This window comes from Gekko japonicus, unplaced genomic scaffold (genome assembly GCF_001447785.1).
Source record: "Gekko japonicus isolate JY-2015 unplaced genomic scaffold, Gekko_japonicus_V1.1 scaffold1838, whole genome shotgun sequence".
NCBI lineage: Eukaryota > Metazoa > Chordata > Lepidosauria > Squamata > Gekkonidae > Gekko > Gekko japonicus.
Window position 1 is genome coordinate 146,068 of NW_015176507.1, and position 14,021 is coordinate 160,088.

The following is a 14,021-nucleotide window of genomic DNA, read 5'->3' on the forward strand; positions in this document are numbered from 1 at the left end:
CCCCCCAAACTGAGGTTCAGCTTTGAAATTCAGTACTACTAAAAGTTATGTTGGGCTGACATGGATAGGCCAGCTAGCCTGATCTTGTCAGATCTTGGAAGCGAATTTATTTTTATTTATTTCGGGCGGATCACAACAAATCAAGTCAAAGACTGGTTACAATAAAATCACATTAAAATTATAGAAACAATAAACAATAAAATTGGTAGCAGCAAGATGGAATTAGATGGGCCCTTTCAGCAGGTAGGGAACTAAAGCAGGGAGGCCAACTGAGATGGACGCCCGCCGCACTGTTAAATAAAACTCCCAGCCTCGACAGCATCCAACATTCTCCACGCTAGAGGGCGCGCATCACCCACTCGCCCTTCTCGATTCAGTCGCCTTGCTCAGGGCACCGCCCTTGACGTGCTCGTAGTGTATTGGCCAGGAGGGGGCGCCCTCTGGCTACTTCGCCGTGGCGTGTTAGTTTGTTTTCGGTAGCGATGATGTCTGGCGTGTCCTGTTACCGGGCTCTTTGCAGGGCGCAGTTGAAGCTGGAGTATCTGCATGCAAACTCGTGAGTGGAAGAGCCCTCTGCAGTTAGCGGTCTTTTTTTGTGTCGGGCGTCTGCCTTAGGTGCTGTTTGCAACCATGGCTGTCTGATAAACTATGTAGCAGCGTTGTGGGACGGCTAGCGGTGAGGGGAACGCCCTGTTCCTCGTTGCCGGAAAATAACACGGAGACGCTGGCAGGTTGGGGGGAGTAGAGTGTAGAATAAAGTTTTTGCAAGGAGAACGTCGATCGCGTTTGGGTACAGTAAGAACGATAAACAAAACACGCGCACACACTTAGAGGTGAGAAATAGTTTGAGGGCCTCCAGCACATCTAAGTTTCCTGAAACCTGTCTGATGCTTGATGTATCAGGAGATGGTGAGATGCTCCACGACTGACTTCTGCAGCATTAATCTTAGTGATACCTTTGTTCAGATGGGTGGAGATAGCCCAAAACAAATGCAATAGTTAAATTAGTTGCTCTTAAGCATATTATATCATCAGAAGCACTCCTACATATTTAGATAAGGTTACCTTTTCCTCACAATTATTTAAGAAGAGTTGGGTTAGCCTGTATTAAAAGTAATAGTGGGACTTTCCAATTTTCCTTAGTCTTCAACTGGATTTTCTTAATATCTCTATGGCTTACACATTTACACTTAAAATTATTTTTATGAATAATTATTATTTTACATATTTTAATTATTTTATGAGTACTGTAGCCTCATCAAATGCTAGCAGCTCTCTCAGTTGTAGGCTAGAGGAGTCTGTGGATTGGCTTTTATGCAAGAACTCTTAAAGAGACATTCATCAATCAGGATTAAACATAGGGAAGTTGCATAAGCACATAAGCTGCTTTAGCCCTGCTCACAGGCACCTGTGGAATCATCCATGTTCCACTTGTTTTCTTCTTTTTATGCATGGAATGATTTACATGTACCTCTGTGCATGTGCAGCTGAATGCGTGATTTTTAATGCACAGTCACCCAGGTACTGGCCTGACGTGGTTAAAAAAAGATGCCAATGGAAACTGACTTTTCAGATATTTACTTCTAATGGGAGGTCTGCCTATTGGGGTAGCCAGTCTGGTGTAGTGGTTAAGTGTGTGGACTCTAATCTGGGAGAACTGGGTTTGATTCTCCACTCCTCTACATTCAGCTGCTGGGTGACTTTAGGTCAGCCACAGTTATCACAGAGCTGTTCTCTTGAGCAGTTCTCTGAGAGCTCTCTCAGCCCCACCTGTCTCCCAGTGTGCCTGTTGTGGGGAGAGGAAGGGAAGGAGACTGTAAGCCGCTTTGAGACTCCGAGTAGTGAAGAGTGGGGCATAAATCCAATCTTCTTCTTTTCTTCTGGAGTGCAAAATTAATGTTAACAGAAAGAAGCCCTTCAGAAGAAATTTGGATAATTTCCTTTTTAAAGCTTGAATCCAAGACTGCTACAGCATATTAATTCCAGAGGGGTAGCTGTGTTAGTCTGCAGCAGCAAAAACAGCAGAGTCTTGTGGTACCTTAAAGACATATGAATCGTAGCATATTCTTTGGTAGATTACAACACATCTGTTGCATCTGCCAAAGTGAAGTCTTGCCTACAGAAGTTTCATTTCACAATAAATCTGTTACTTTTTAAAGGTGCTGCAAGACTTCTTTGTTAGGTCAGATTAAAGCAGAATCCTAAAGGTGTTTGTGGGGAAAGTAAGATGTCACCCATTCTGGTTGGGGTTGCACTCCCCTTAAAGGAACAGGTTCATAGTCTGGAGGTGCTCTGGGATCTGGTCCTGTTGCTGGATAAGCAGGTGGAAGCTGTGGCCAGGAGAGCCTTTTACTGTCTTCCAGCTGGTTAGCCAGCTGCAGCCTTTCCTGGGCATAAAAGAACTGGCCTCTGTGGTTCATGCCCTGGTTAAATCTAGGTTAGATTACTGCAATGTCATCTGTGTGGGGCTGCCCTTGAAAAGTATTCAGAGACATCAGTTGGTGTAGAATGATGCAGACCATATCACTCCAATCTTGTTCCGTCTGCACTGACTCCCAGTTTGTTTCCGGCACCTTCGAAGGTGCTGGCTCTGACATTTAAAGCCCTATGTGGTTTGGGACCAAAGTAATTGAAGGACTGCCTATCCCCTTTGAACTTACCTGACCTCTACAGTTTTCTTCAGAACGCCAGCTTCGGGTGCCCTCTCACCATCTGAGAATGGGTGGGTGGCGACACAGGAGAGGGCATATTTGTTTTGCTTGGTTTCCCCCCAGTGATCCCTTCTTTTTCTTCCCCAGTGTTTTGACTGTTTTTTAAAATTTTTGTACTTAATTTAAGCTTTGGTTTTGATATGTTTTAATTCTGTATTTGTGTATTGGTTTTAGTGGCTTTTAAGACGATGTTTTAATTTCTATGTTTAAATTGTTAGCCACCTTTGTGGCCTTTATGGGGGCAGAATGGTGGGGTAAAAATCTTATTGATAAATAAATTGTAATGAAGTAAGAGTTTATGGATGCCATGGAGCCTGTTTGTGAATAAAAACATGGGGTCATGCAGCACAAGGACTGTATTCTTCCACTGTGCTACATTCTGTTTGTAAAAGTGATTTGCTTCCTCTTCTTTTTTGTGTGTTGAGGTTCAAGGTAGAATATCCTTCAAATATGCTCTCTCTCTCAGGCATGTTTCAAATGAAATATGCTTTTCATGTACTCCAGATCATACTGAAGTACTCAATTTATTGCAGTTTTGGGATTCTGTTTCTTTTTATGTCATTATTCGTTGCAGGACCACGCATGACTTTCTGTTTGGAGCAATTGCTGAACTAATAGACAACTCCCGGTAAATATTTTTTTCCCTCTTTCAACAGTTATATTTTATGTTTGTAACAATATTTGTGGCAAGAGGGTATTGTATGGCTAGATAATTCTGAAAATCAAGGGGGAGGCGAAGCTTCTGTTCTGTGCTGCACGCACAACTAAGCTGTTTAATTTTTCTAAGATAAAAATTCTAAGTTGCTGCACTGGTCCTCACTCTCCCAAAGCAGAAGTCACATAATACCTTTCATTAAAACCATCCAAAATGTAAAAATAAAAATAAAAAAGGCACATGCTTAATTTTATAAACCTTTATCATGTCCTCTTTTAGCTGTGTTTTTTTTAGAATGAATAGTCCCATACTGATCAGCTGTTCCTCATAAGAAAAGTGTTCCAACACTTTGACCATCTTGGCTGCACCATTCTGTATTTTTTTCCAGCTCTTCGTTATCTTTTTAACGAAACAGTGACCAGAACTACACTTAGTATTCCAAGTGTGGCCACGCCCTGGGTCTATACAAGAGCATTACAATATTTGTGTCTTTAGTCTCAATCCCTTTTGTAATAATCCACAGCACTGAGACAACCGTACTCCCGGAACAGTAAACTGTGGAGGCAAATGCTGGCCCATGTTGTGCATATAAGGCAACAGTGTGGGCTAAGCAAGTGTATTACAAGGCAAATGTCTTCTATTTCTACATAATGCAGAATCTTCTGAGTAAGTGGTTTGGTTTTTTATGTATCTACTTGTAATAGTGACTTTTCATATTTTTAAAAATATATTAACAATATTTTCAGAGATGCTGGTGCCACCCGGCTTGACATCTTTACTGGTAAGTTCCATCTGAGTTTTGTTTTTGTTTATAGGGATCTGCTAGTCAAATCTCAGAAACTAAGCAGGGTCAGCCCTGGCTAGTATTTGCTTGGGAGACCTCCAAGGAGTACCAGCGTTGTGACATGGAGGCAGTCAATGGCAAAACCACCTCTGAACGTCTCTGGCCTTGAAAAAGCTGCATAAGCCACCATAAGTCAACTGGGGCTTGACGGCACTTTCCACCACCACCACCAGTTTGGCTCATATCCTGTTTGGCAGTCGTGATCAGGAAGCCGTTCACTTCTGTTTGCAGGAACAGTGGTCACCTGGCAGTCACCTTCTGTCCTCCTGCTTAGAAGTGTTCTGTTCTGCAAAGTTTTTGGAGGTGGGGATCAAGAAGTGGCTCCCAGCTGATTATTCAGAATTATCTAGAAGATGGGATCATTTGATCTACCACCCCAGAAATTTAGCTGCAGCCCAGACACAAATATGAGATGCTGTAAGTTTGGCAGGGTGGGGAGATGTTCAAAAGCCTGGCTGATTCCCTTTTTCTCCATTCTCTCTGTCAGCTTGGGCTATAGAGAAGGAAGAAATTGCCCCTCTTGGAATGCCTAGCAGTCACCCAGTTATGTATGGCAAACTACACAGAGTCAGGGTCTGAAGTCTATTTTGTTCAGAGATGGAGGCTGTAACTGGGCCAGTCCAGGGTTAAAAATGTACTAGAGGAATAGGCAATGTCTCTGTAGAGAGAGAAGGCTAAGGCTGCTGTCATACACACCAAATAATCCACTTTCAATGCACTTTCAGTGCACTTTTCAACTGGATTTTACAGTAAAATATTTGGATTGTATGATTCTGCTTATTGTTTGTAAAGTTTCCCTGAAGCAAAAGTATAACTATTCTGACCATAATGTATGATCTTCAGGGATTTTCTTTCTCTCTTTTGCAGTGAATAACGAGAACCTGCAAGGTGGATTTATGTTATGCTTTTTGGATGATGGATGTGGCATGACACCTCGTAAGTGTACTCAGTGTCAGCACTTGCCCAATAGCAACGTCCTAAGGGATCCAGCCCTGCAATAAACCCTGGTGTCATTTCTGGTCCATTGGTTCTTTGGCCCTGTATACTACACTTAAGAATTAGTCACAGTATTTCTCCTACTGTCCTATATACTGCTGCTAAACAGAACTTCTCTTCATCCTTTACCCCGGTCCTATGGACTAGTCCTCAGTAGCTTTTGTTTATTTTCTTGAATGGGGCAAGAACTGCATTTGAACAGCTCAAGAGCAGTTTGGCAGCCTAGGACGAACCTCCCTTGGGTCTACTTTGGCACTTAGTGTTAAACTGGAACCAGTAACTGTAAACAACTATTGATATCTCATGGGTAGGAGATGAAATCTGGTCCAAGTGGACCTGAGTTCAGAGCCCTGCTGTCCCATGAACAGCCATTTGCTGGTCACTGCCTCTCAGTGTAGCAGGACCCATGGTTACCATCTGAACTCCTTTGAGGATACCAATGTGAGACCGGTCACATGGAGCATTTGCCGCGCGAAAGGCACAAATGCTGGGCGGATTTTCGGGGTGCGATCACACCGCAACATCTGGCAAATGTAGCGCACCCATGGCCAACCCATGGCATGCCGCCGAAGATGCGGAGTTAAAAAGTACCTGCAAAGATCTACTAGCAAATGGTTTGCCACGAGCTGCAGATGGACTCGTTCGGTGTGATCGCGCCGCCACGCGCCTATTCCCTCCGGCCGTCCTCTTTGCAGCACGTGCTGAAGGACGAAACCCCGGTGCGCCGCCGTCGCGTCTGATCGCATAATGGTGGTTCAGAATGCGACAGCACAAATAGCTATGCCTCCTCATAAGAACATAAGAACATAAGAGACGCCAATGTTGGATCAGGCCAAAGGCCCATCCAGTCCAACACTCTGTGTCACACAGTGGCCAGAAATACCAGTGCCATCAGGAGGTCCAGCAGTGGGGCCAGGACATTAGAAGCCCTCCCACTGTTGACCCCCCCCCAAGCACCAAGAAGACAGAGCATCACTTGCCCCAGAGCCCCTAGCTATACCTTGTGGCTAATAGCCACTGATGGACCTCTGCTCCATATGCTTATCTAATTCCCTTTTGAAGCCGTCCATGCTTGTAGCACCCACCACTTCCTGTGGCAGTGAATTCCATGTGTTAATCACTCTTTGGGTGAAGAAGTACTTCCTTTTATCCGTTCTAACCCGACCGCTCTGCAGTTTCATGGAGTGCCCACGAGTTCTTGTATTGTGAGAAAGGGAGAAAAGTACCTCTTTCTTTACCTGCTCTTTCCCATGCATAATCTTATAAACCTCGATCATGTCACCCCTCAGTCGTCTTTTCTCCAAGCTAAAGAGCCCTAAGCGCTTTAACCTTTCCTCATAGGGAAAGTGTTCCAACCCTTTTATCATTCGAGTTGCCCTTTTCTGCACTTTTTCCAAAGCTATAATATCCTTTTTAAGGTGTGGTGACCAGAACTGCACACAGTATTCCAAATGAGGTCTCACCATTGATTTATATAGGGGCATTATTATATTGGCTGATCTGTTTTCAATACCCTTCCTAATAATCCCCAGCATAGCATTGGCCTTCTTTATTGCAGTCACACACTGTCTCGACATTTTCAGTGAGTTATCCACTACAACTCCAAGATCTCTCTCTTGCTCAGTCTCTGCCAGTTCAGACCCCATCAATGTGTATTTATATTTAGGATTTTTGGCTCCAATGTGCATCACCTTGCACTTGGCCACATTGAACCCCATTTGCCATGTTGACGCCCACTCGCCCATCCTTGACAGATCCCCTTGGAGTGCCTCACAATCCTCACTGGTTTTCACCACCCTGAACAACTTTGTATCATCCGCAAATTTAGCCACTTCACTGCTTACTCCCATCTCCAAATCATTAATGAACAAGTTAAAAAGCAGTGGACCAAGTACTGATCCCTGCGGTACCCCACTGCTTACCACCCTCCACTGAGAAAATTGCCCACCTACACTCACTCTCTGTTTTCTATGAACTAGCCAGTTTTTGATCCATAAAAGGACTTGTCCTTCTATCCCATGATTTTTGAGCTTACTTAGGAGCCTTTGATGAGGAACTTTATCAAAAGCTTTCTGGAAGTCAAGGTAAATAATATCTATTGGATCCCCCTTGTCCACATGTTTGTTCACCCCCTCAAAGAACACTAACAGGTTAGTGAGACAAGATCTTCCCTTACAGAAACCGTGCTGAGTCTGCCTCAATAGGTTTTGTTCATCTATGTGCCTACTAATTCTTTCCTTAATAATGGTTTCCACCAATTTACCCGGTATCGACGTCAGACTGACTGGCCTGTAATTTCCCGGATCTCCTCTGGAACCCTTTTTAAAGATGGGAGTGACATTAGCTACCTTCCAATCCTCAGGAATGGAGGCAGATTTTAAGGAAAGATTACATATCTTTGTCAGGAGATCTACAAGTTCACATTTGAGTTCTTTCAGAACTCTCGGATGTATGCCATCTGGGCCTGGTGATTTTTCAGTTTTTAAGTTGTCTATCAGTTTTAGGACCTCCTCTCTCATCACCTCAATCTGACTCAGGTCTTCCAACACCCCTCCTGAAATCAGTGGTTCTGGAGTGGGCAAGCACTTCTCATCTTCCACAGTGAAGACGGAGGCAAAAAATGCATTTAGCTTCTCAGCCATTTCCCTATCATCCTTCAATACTCCTTTTACCCCTTGGTCGTCCAAGGGCCCCACTGCCTCCCTGGCTGGTTTCCTGTTTCTAATGTATTTGAAGAAAGTTTTATTGTTGGTTTTTACGTTTTTTGCTATATGCTCCTCATATTCCCTTTTTGCCTGCCTGACCTCAGACTTGCATTTTATTTGCCATAGCCTGTGTTCCGTTTTATCAGCCTCACTGTGACTAGCTTTCCACTGCTTAAAGGAATTCTTTTTACTTTTTACAGCCTCCATTACTCTGTTTGTTAACCATGCAGGCTTTTTCCTATACCTGTTTGTGCCTTTCCTAACCTGCGGAATATATATTTTTTGAGCTTCTAGGATCGTAGTTTTAAATAGATCCCAAGCTTCCCCAATTGTTTTGACCCTTTCTACTTTTCCTTTCAGTTTCCTCCCCACGTGTCCCCTCATATCAGAGAAATTACCCCTTTTAAAGTTAAAAATGGTTGTGTGAGTCTTTTTGGCCAATTCTCTATTTGTACAAATGATGAACTCAACAACATTATGATCACTGTTTCCAAGCGGTGCAATCACTTTTACATCTCTCACCAGGTCTTGAGTGTTACTTAGGACCAAATCAAGGATCGCCTCTCCCCTGGTAGGTTCCGTGACCATCTGCTCCATAGCACAGTCATTTAGAGTGTCTAGAAACTCAATCTCTTTTTCCCGACTAGAACACATATTGACCCAATCAATGTGTGGGTAGTTAAAATCACCTATTATTACACAGTGTTTTTGTCTAGTTGCTATCTTTAAGGCATTCATCATTTTATAATCCTCCTCTATCTTTTGATCTGGTGGGCGATAACAAACTCCCAGTGTTAAGTTTCCTTTTGGCCCCCCTATTTCAACCCATAGAACTTCCAGAAGCGAATCCAATTCACTTAGCCTCTCAATCTTTCTAGACTTTATACCCTCTCTGACATACAGAGCTACCCCACCTCCAACCCTTCCCCCCCTATCCTTCCGATATAATATATAACCGGGAATCACTGTGTCCCACTGATTTTCCTCATCCCACCAAGTTTCAGAAATACCCACAATGTCTATTTTTCCCTCCGACACCAAGCACTCCAACTCCCCGATTTTACCTCGGACACTTCTAGCATTTGTATAGAAACAGCTGTAATTTCCCTTACAAGTTAAGCCTGCATCCTTCCTCTTGCTATCTCGAGTCGTTGTCCGGCAGTCCATGTCACCAGCCATGGCCTCTGTGGACAATTTCAATCCACCTCCCTGTAGAAAAGCAACCGGTACCCCCTCACCTCTCTCAGATGAGCCAACCCGAACCAGAGACTTTTCATCTCCTGTCGGCTTTCCCCCAATATTCAGTTTAAAAGCTGCTCTGCCACCTTTTTGATTTTAAGTGCCAGCAGCCTGGTTCCTTCTCGGGACAAGTGGAGACCGTCTCGCCTGTACAGCTCCCTCTTGTTCCAAAAAGTATCCCAGTGCCTAACAAACCTGAACCCTTCCCCCCTACACCATCGTCTCATCCACGCATTGAGACTCCTGATCTCTGCCTGTCTCTCCGGCCCTGCGCGTGGAACAGGTAACACTTCTGAGAAGGCTACCTTGGAGGTCCTGGACCTAAGTTTCCTGCCCAGCAGCCTAAATTTCTCCTCCAGGACCTCACGACTGCATTTCCCCACATCGTTGGTGCCGACATGCACCACGACCACTGGCTCCTCCCCAGCACTATCTACCAGCCTATCTAAAACACGCGTAATGTCCGCTACCTTCGCACCAGGCAGGCAAGTCACCATACGGTCAGTACGCGGGTTCGCCACCCAGCTGTCTACCTGCCTAAGGATCGAATCACCCACTACCAAGAGCCCCCCTCCCACCCTGCTCAGGGATGGTTCCTTGGTGCAAAAGGAGAGCCGCTCACCAGCTGGGGAAGAGGTCCCTTCTGAGGGCACATTCCCCTTATCCTCAGCATGGTGCCCTGTTTCCCCTAGACCCTCATGCTCCCTGACAGCAGCGGGGCTGCCAGATCCAGAGTGGGACGAAGCTAACAAGTCCCCGAGAGTCTTTTCTGTGTGCCTAGCTGACTGTCTCTGCTTCTCCAGGTCAGCCACCTTGGCCTCAAGGGAGCACACACGTTCCCTGAGAACCAGGAGCTCCTTGCACCGAGGACACACCCAAGACTTCTGCCCAGTGGGCAGATAGTCATACATGTGACACTCCGTGCAAAACACTGGATAGCCCCCAACCCCCTGCTGGCATTCTGGCTTCATAATTCTTTTAAAATAAATAAATATAATCCCCCTTTTAAACCCTTGGTATTTATGTGGGTTTTGTTATCAAGTCAAATTATTTTACGGGAAAGACAAAGAGCCTAGGGCCTTGTCTTTCTGGCTCTTTTTGGGCTTCTTACAGCGCCCCTAGTCTAAGAGTCCCTAGGCTAAGAGCCACAGGCAAAGAGCCCTTTAGCTCACCCTTCGGCTCGTGCCAGAGGCTCGTGCCTCTGCCAAGGTGCTTCCTTAAATAGAGGCCTCCCCCAGCAGAGGTCAGGCAGCAGCTATTCAAATTCAAATTCACCCAGGCACTCAATCACAGGCAAAACAATGCCCCTTCCACTTCCTCTCAATTACAGGCAATCCCAGTCAAACAATGCCCGTTCCTCTCCCACACTCAATCAGCCAGGACTCTGCAAGAACTCTAAGTGCTTCCACACACTGCTAAACACAGTTTTCCCACAAAATATCCTTAGCTGAATTCTCTCAGCTGAAAGCAAGTAAAAGAAACCCACTCACCACTCTCACAGCTCTCTCTCCTGCTCCTGCTCAGAGCTCCTCCCCCCCGCGTGTTTTCCAGCACGTGGCCGGGGCCAGGTGTTGTTTTTTTAAATCCCTTTTCCCTGAACCTTTTACATCTGCTGCCCTGACACAGGGGTGGTGACCAGTAAGATCAAGGGGTGACTTGCTGGAATTGGATAGACAGCATGGTGCAGTGGTTAGAGCGGTGGACTTGGAGACCCGGGTTTGGTCTGCTGTGGAAGCTCACTGAGTAAAAATCCTATATAGCATGCCCTCAGTCAAGACTGTGTAACCTTTTGCCATGTCAGCTATTTATATCTATTGAAACTCACTGCCATGTGGGCAGTCTAATTGGCTGAGCACAGCGGCTTCTTTTTTTGTCCCATGGCTTCCTTTGCCTGGAGTGAACATTTCCCACCCTTTCAATGTGAAGTACAAACAGCTTAATAAGATGGGATCACGGCTGCTTCTTATATGTGCCAAGACGATAACAGGACATCTGTACCTAGCAGCTTAGGTTAACCCAAGCTGAAAATAAACTGTTCCCAGAATGAGCGTATCAGGTGTTCTTAGAATCCCCACTGTGCAAAATTAGTTCTTTGAAGCTTGGCGTGGCAAGCTTTTACTGAGAAAGGAGCAGGTGACTTTGTACTTGCCGCAGCTATCAGCAGGTGGGTCCAGTTTGTTATGTAAAACACCGCTGAAAAGCAGCTGCAAACAAGACGGGGGAGGCTGATATCTTTAGCAGTGCAAGACACAGGATGAGGAGTTGGCGGTTCTGTTTCAGATGCTGCCAGACGACACTCTAACCCTCTTAGGCAAAACATGTTAATTTCTTGTCTCTATAAACAGGATTGCAGCATGTCTCTTTGCTTGATGTGCTGAATCACTCTGAAGGCAGGAGGGGGATTTAAAGTGAAGCATGGCCAGAAGGGAGGGCCCACTGCTCTTCTCCACGCAGAGTGCGCCCACAGAAAAACTACACAAAAGTAGTGTCGGGGAAGATATGAGTAGGGTAAAGGTTCAGCTGTCACCTCTGGCCATCCATAAATTCTTTTAAATTTCCCAAATACTCCCACATTGTAGGGACTGGGTGGTACTCCATCCCTTTATACACAGGTCACATTTAATTCCATATTGCTTTCTTATCCAAAATTATGGAACTTGAACAATATGCCAGACAACCACCACCAAGAATGGGACACACAAAAGTACAATTTAATACAGATTATTCCTTATAAGTATTATTTAAGAAGCTTGCTGTGAAAAGAGTATTCACAAAGAAGTTACTCTAGAGAAAATCCATAAACTTCAGCAATCCATAATAACTGTTTGTGAATAGAATATTGAATCTCTTAAAATGGTGATTTAAGATAAGAATGATTAGATTGCCTGAATTTGAAGCAACACAAGTCCCTTCACATAAGACATGCTTATATTGCATTCTGGGTTTCTCGTGCTTCTGTACGATTATTCCTAAATCATTCACATTTAAATGTTAACATTAAGCATACCATCATCAGCAGTAAGGAAGATCATGGGGAAGGAGACAATGAATGATATATGGCCATCAAGAGATAGAGAATGTATGTTTTAAAAAGCCAATCTTTGATCAGCACAAGAGAAGCCAGAGTCATCCAGATCGTTCATCTGAAACCCTGTCATCTACATTAAAAGCAGTTGTTCCTGTCCACTGAGCAAAGTTTGGAGCTTTCCTCCCAACTTAAGTAGCTCTGCTGTTGGAGAAAGAACCAGTTAGAGGAAGGATCCTTGGAATGGTTAGATCCACCCCAGCATATGGTACATTACCCCTTTTTACAAGTTCAGAGATACCTTTGTTAAAAAATTGTGATTTGTTCACAGACTGCTTGAAAAAGTAATTTAAATGGTGTTAGAGATTGGATTGGATACCAAAATTTGGCTAGTCAAATCACATGTTGCCGAAGGCTTTCACAGCTGGAATTCATTAGTTGTAGATTTTCCGGGCTTTATGGCCGTGGTCTTGGTATTGTAGTACCTGATGTTTCACCAGCAGCTGTGACTGGCATCCTCAGAGGTATAACACAGAAAGATGGAGTACTCTCTGTGTCAATGTCACAGAGAGTACTCTATCTTTCTGTGTTATACCTCTGAGGATGCCAGTCACAGCTGCTGGCAAAATGTCAGGTACTACAATGCCAAGACCATGACCACACAACCTGGAAAATCTACAACAACTAATCAAATCATATGCTTTGCCTGTTTCACGGTAATTGCTGTTCTTGCCTTCTCAACTTAATAAAGATCTGTACAGCTTTTGAACCCAGCTTAGCAGACCTATGCTTGGCAGCTTCCCCAACCAGACAAAAAAGGAGGTCTTTTGGGCCCCAGGGGACTGCCGTCACTGGCTGGCAGGCTGTACCTGGCTTCGCAGGTCTGTGCATGCCTACTATCATGGATTGTCTTCTTTCACTTTCACACATCATCAAACAGTGTTGGAGGGTTAGGAAAAGATTTACCCAAGTCTACGTCTTTTCTATGATTTAAAAGGATGTTACTTAGAAATGGGAAGAACTACATAGCCTCGTTCAGAATTAATTACAATTACTTGGTTCTTGACAGATCCATTTAGAAGTGTAGAGTTCAGGTACCACAAACTAAAGCAGATGCTTCATTTACAATTCCTGTAGTTTTTATGCAACGACAAGTCTAACAGGTGCCCCAATAACAGTAATTCTGTTGCAGGTGAGGCTACGGATCTTGTGTATTTTGGAAGATCTTCTAAGCGGACTGTGTCTGGGATGATTGGACACTATGGCAACGGGCTTAAGTCGTGAGAGTTATTTCTGTATTTATTCAGCTAGTAATGTTTTGGAGGCCTGAGAGTCAAATCTGCTGATGGAGAAAATTTTATATTCCTCACTTTAAGAAGACAAGAAGAGCCTTGCTGTATCAGACCAGTAATATATCTAGTCCAGCATCCTGTCTGATATGGTGGCCAATTCAAACAAGATACAAACAGGGGTCACAGTGTGTAGGTACATGCCAACAAACAAGAAACCACTGTGATCAATGACAATGACACATTTGATAAATTTTGCATTGAAACAGAGTCCAACTTATTCATTATCTCAATTTTACATTAAAACAGAGTCCAACTTATTCATTTTCTCAACAGAGTCCAGCATTTTCCTCTCATTTCTCGATGAGTACACTGGTTTTTACGCTCATTTCAAAGGTCTTCCTCAAGAGTAATCTTATAAAGTTCTTATAGAGTTGGAAGGTGTTTTCTTCTATGAATTATCAGTTCCATTGCATTTCTTGAATAGGAGCAAGCCAATAATTTAAATATCTATTCGTAGCAGCCAGTCCATAATTTTATGTGGCAACAAGCCTACT

The 14,021-nt window shown here is 44.1% G+C and overlaps 1 protein-coding gene across 1 annotated transcript in view; it reads left to right on the top strand.

Moving 5' to 3' along the window:
* Positions 1-482: 482 nt before the first annotated feature.
* MORC1 (MORC family CW-type zinc finger 1) overlaps positions 483-14,021 on the top strand; it is a 74,692-nt gene continuing 61,153 nt past the window's right edge. Inside the window, exons 1-5 of the mRNA XM_015427334.1 lie at positions 483-556; positions 3,286-3,339; positions 4,113-4,147; positions 5,078-5,146; positions 13,368-13,455. Of these exons, the coding sequence (XP_015282820.1) occupies positions 483-556; positions 3,286-3,339; positions 4,113-4,147; positions 5,078-5,146; positions 13,368-13,455 (320 nt within the window). The remainder of the gene's footprint in view (positions 557-3,285; positions 3,340-4,112; positions 4,148-5,077; positions 5,147-13,367; positions 13,456-14,021) is intronic.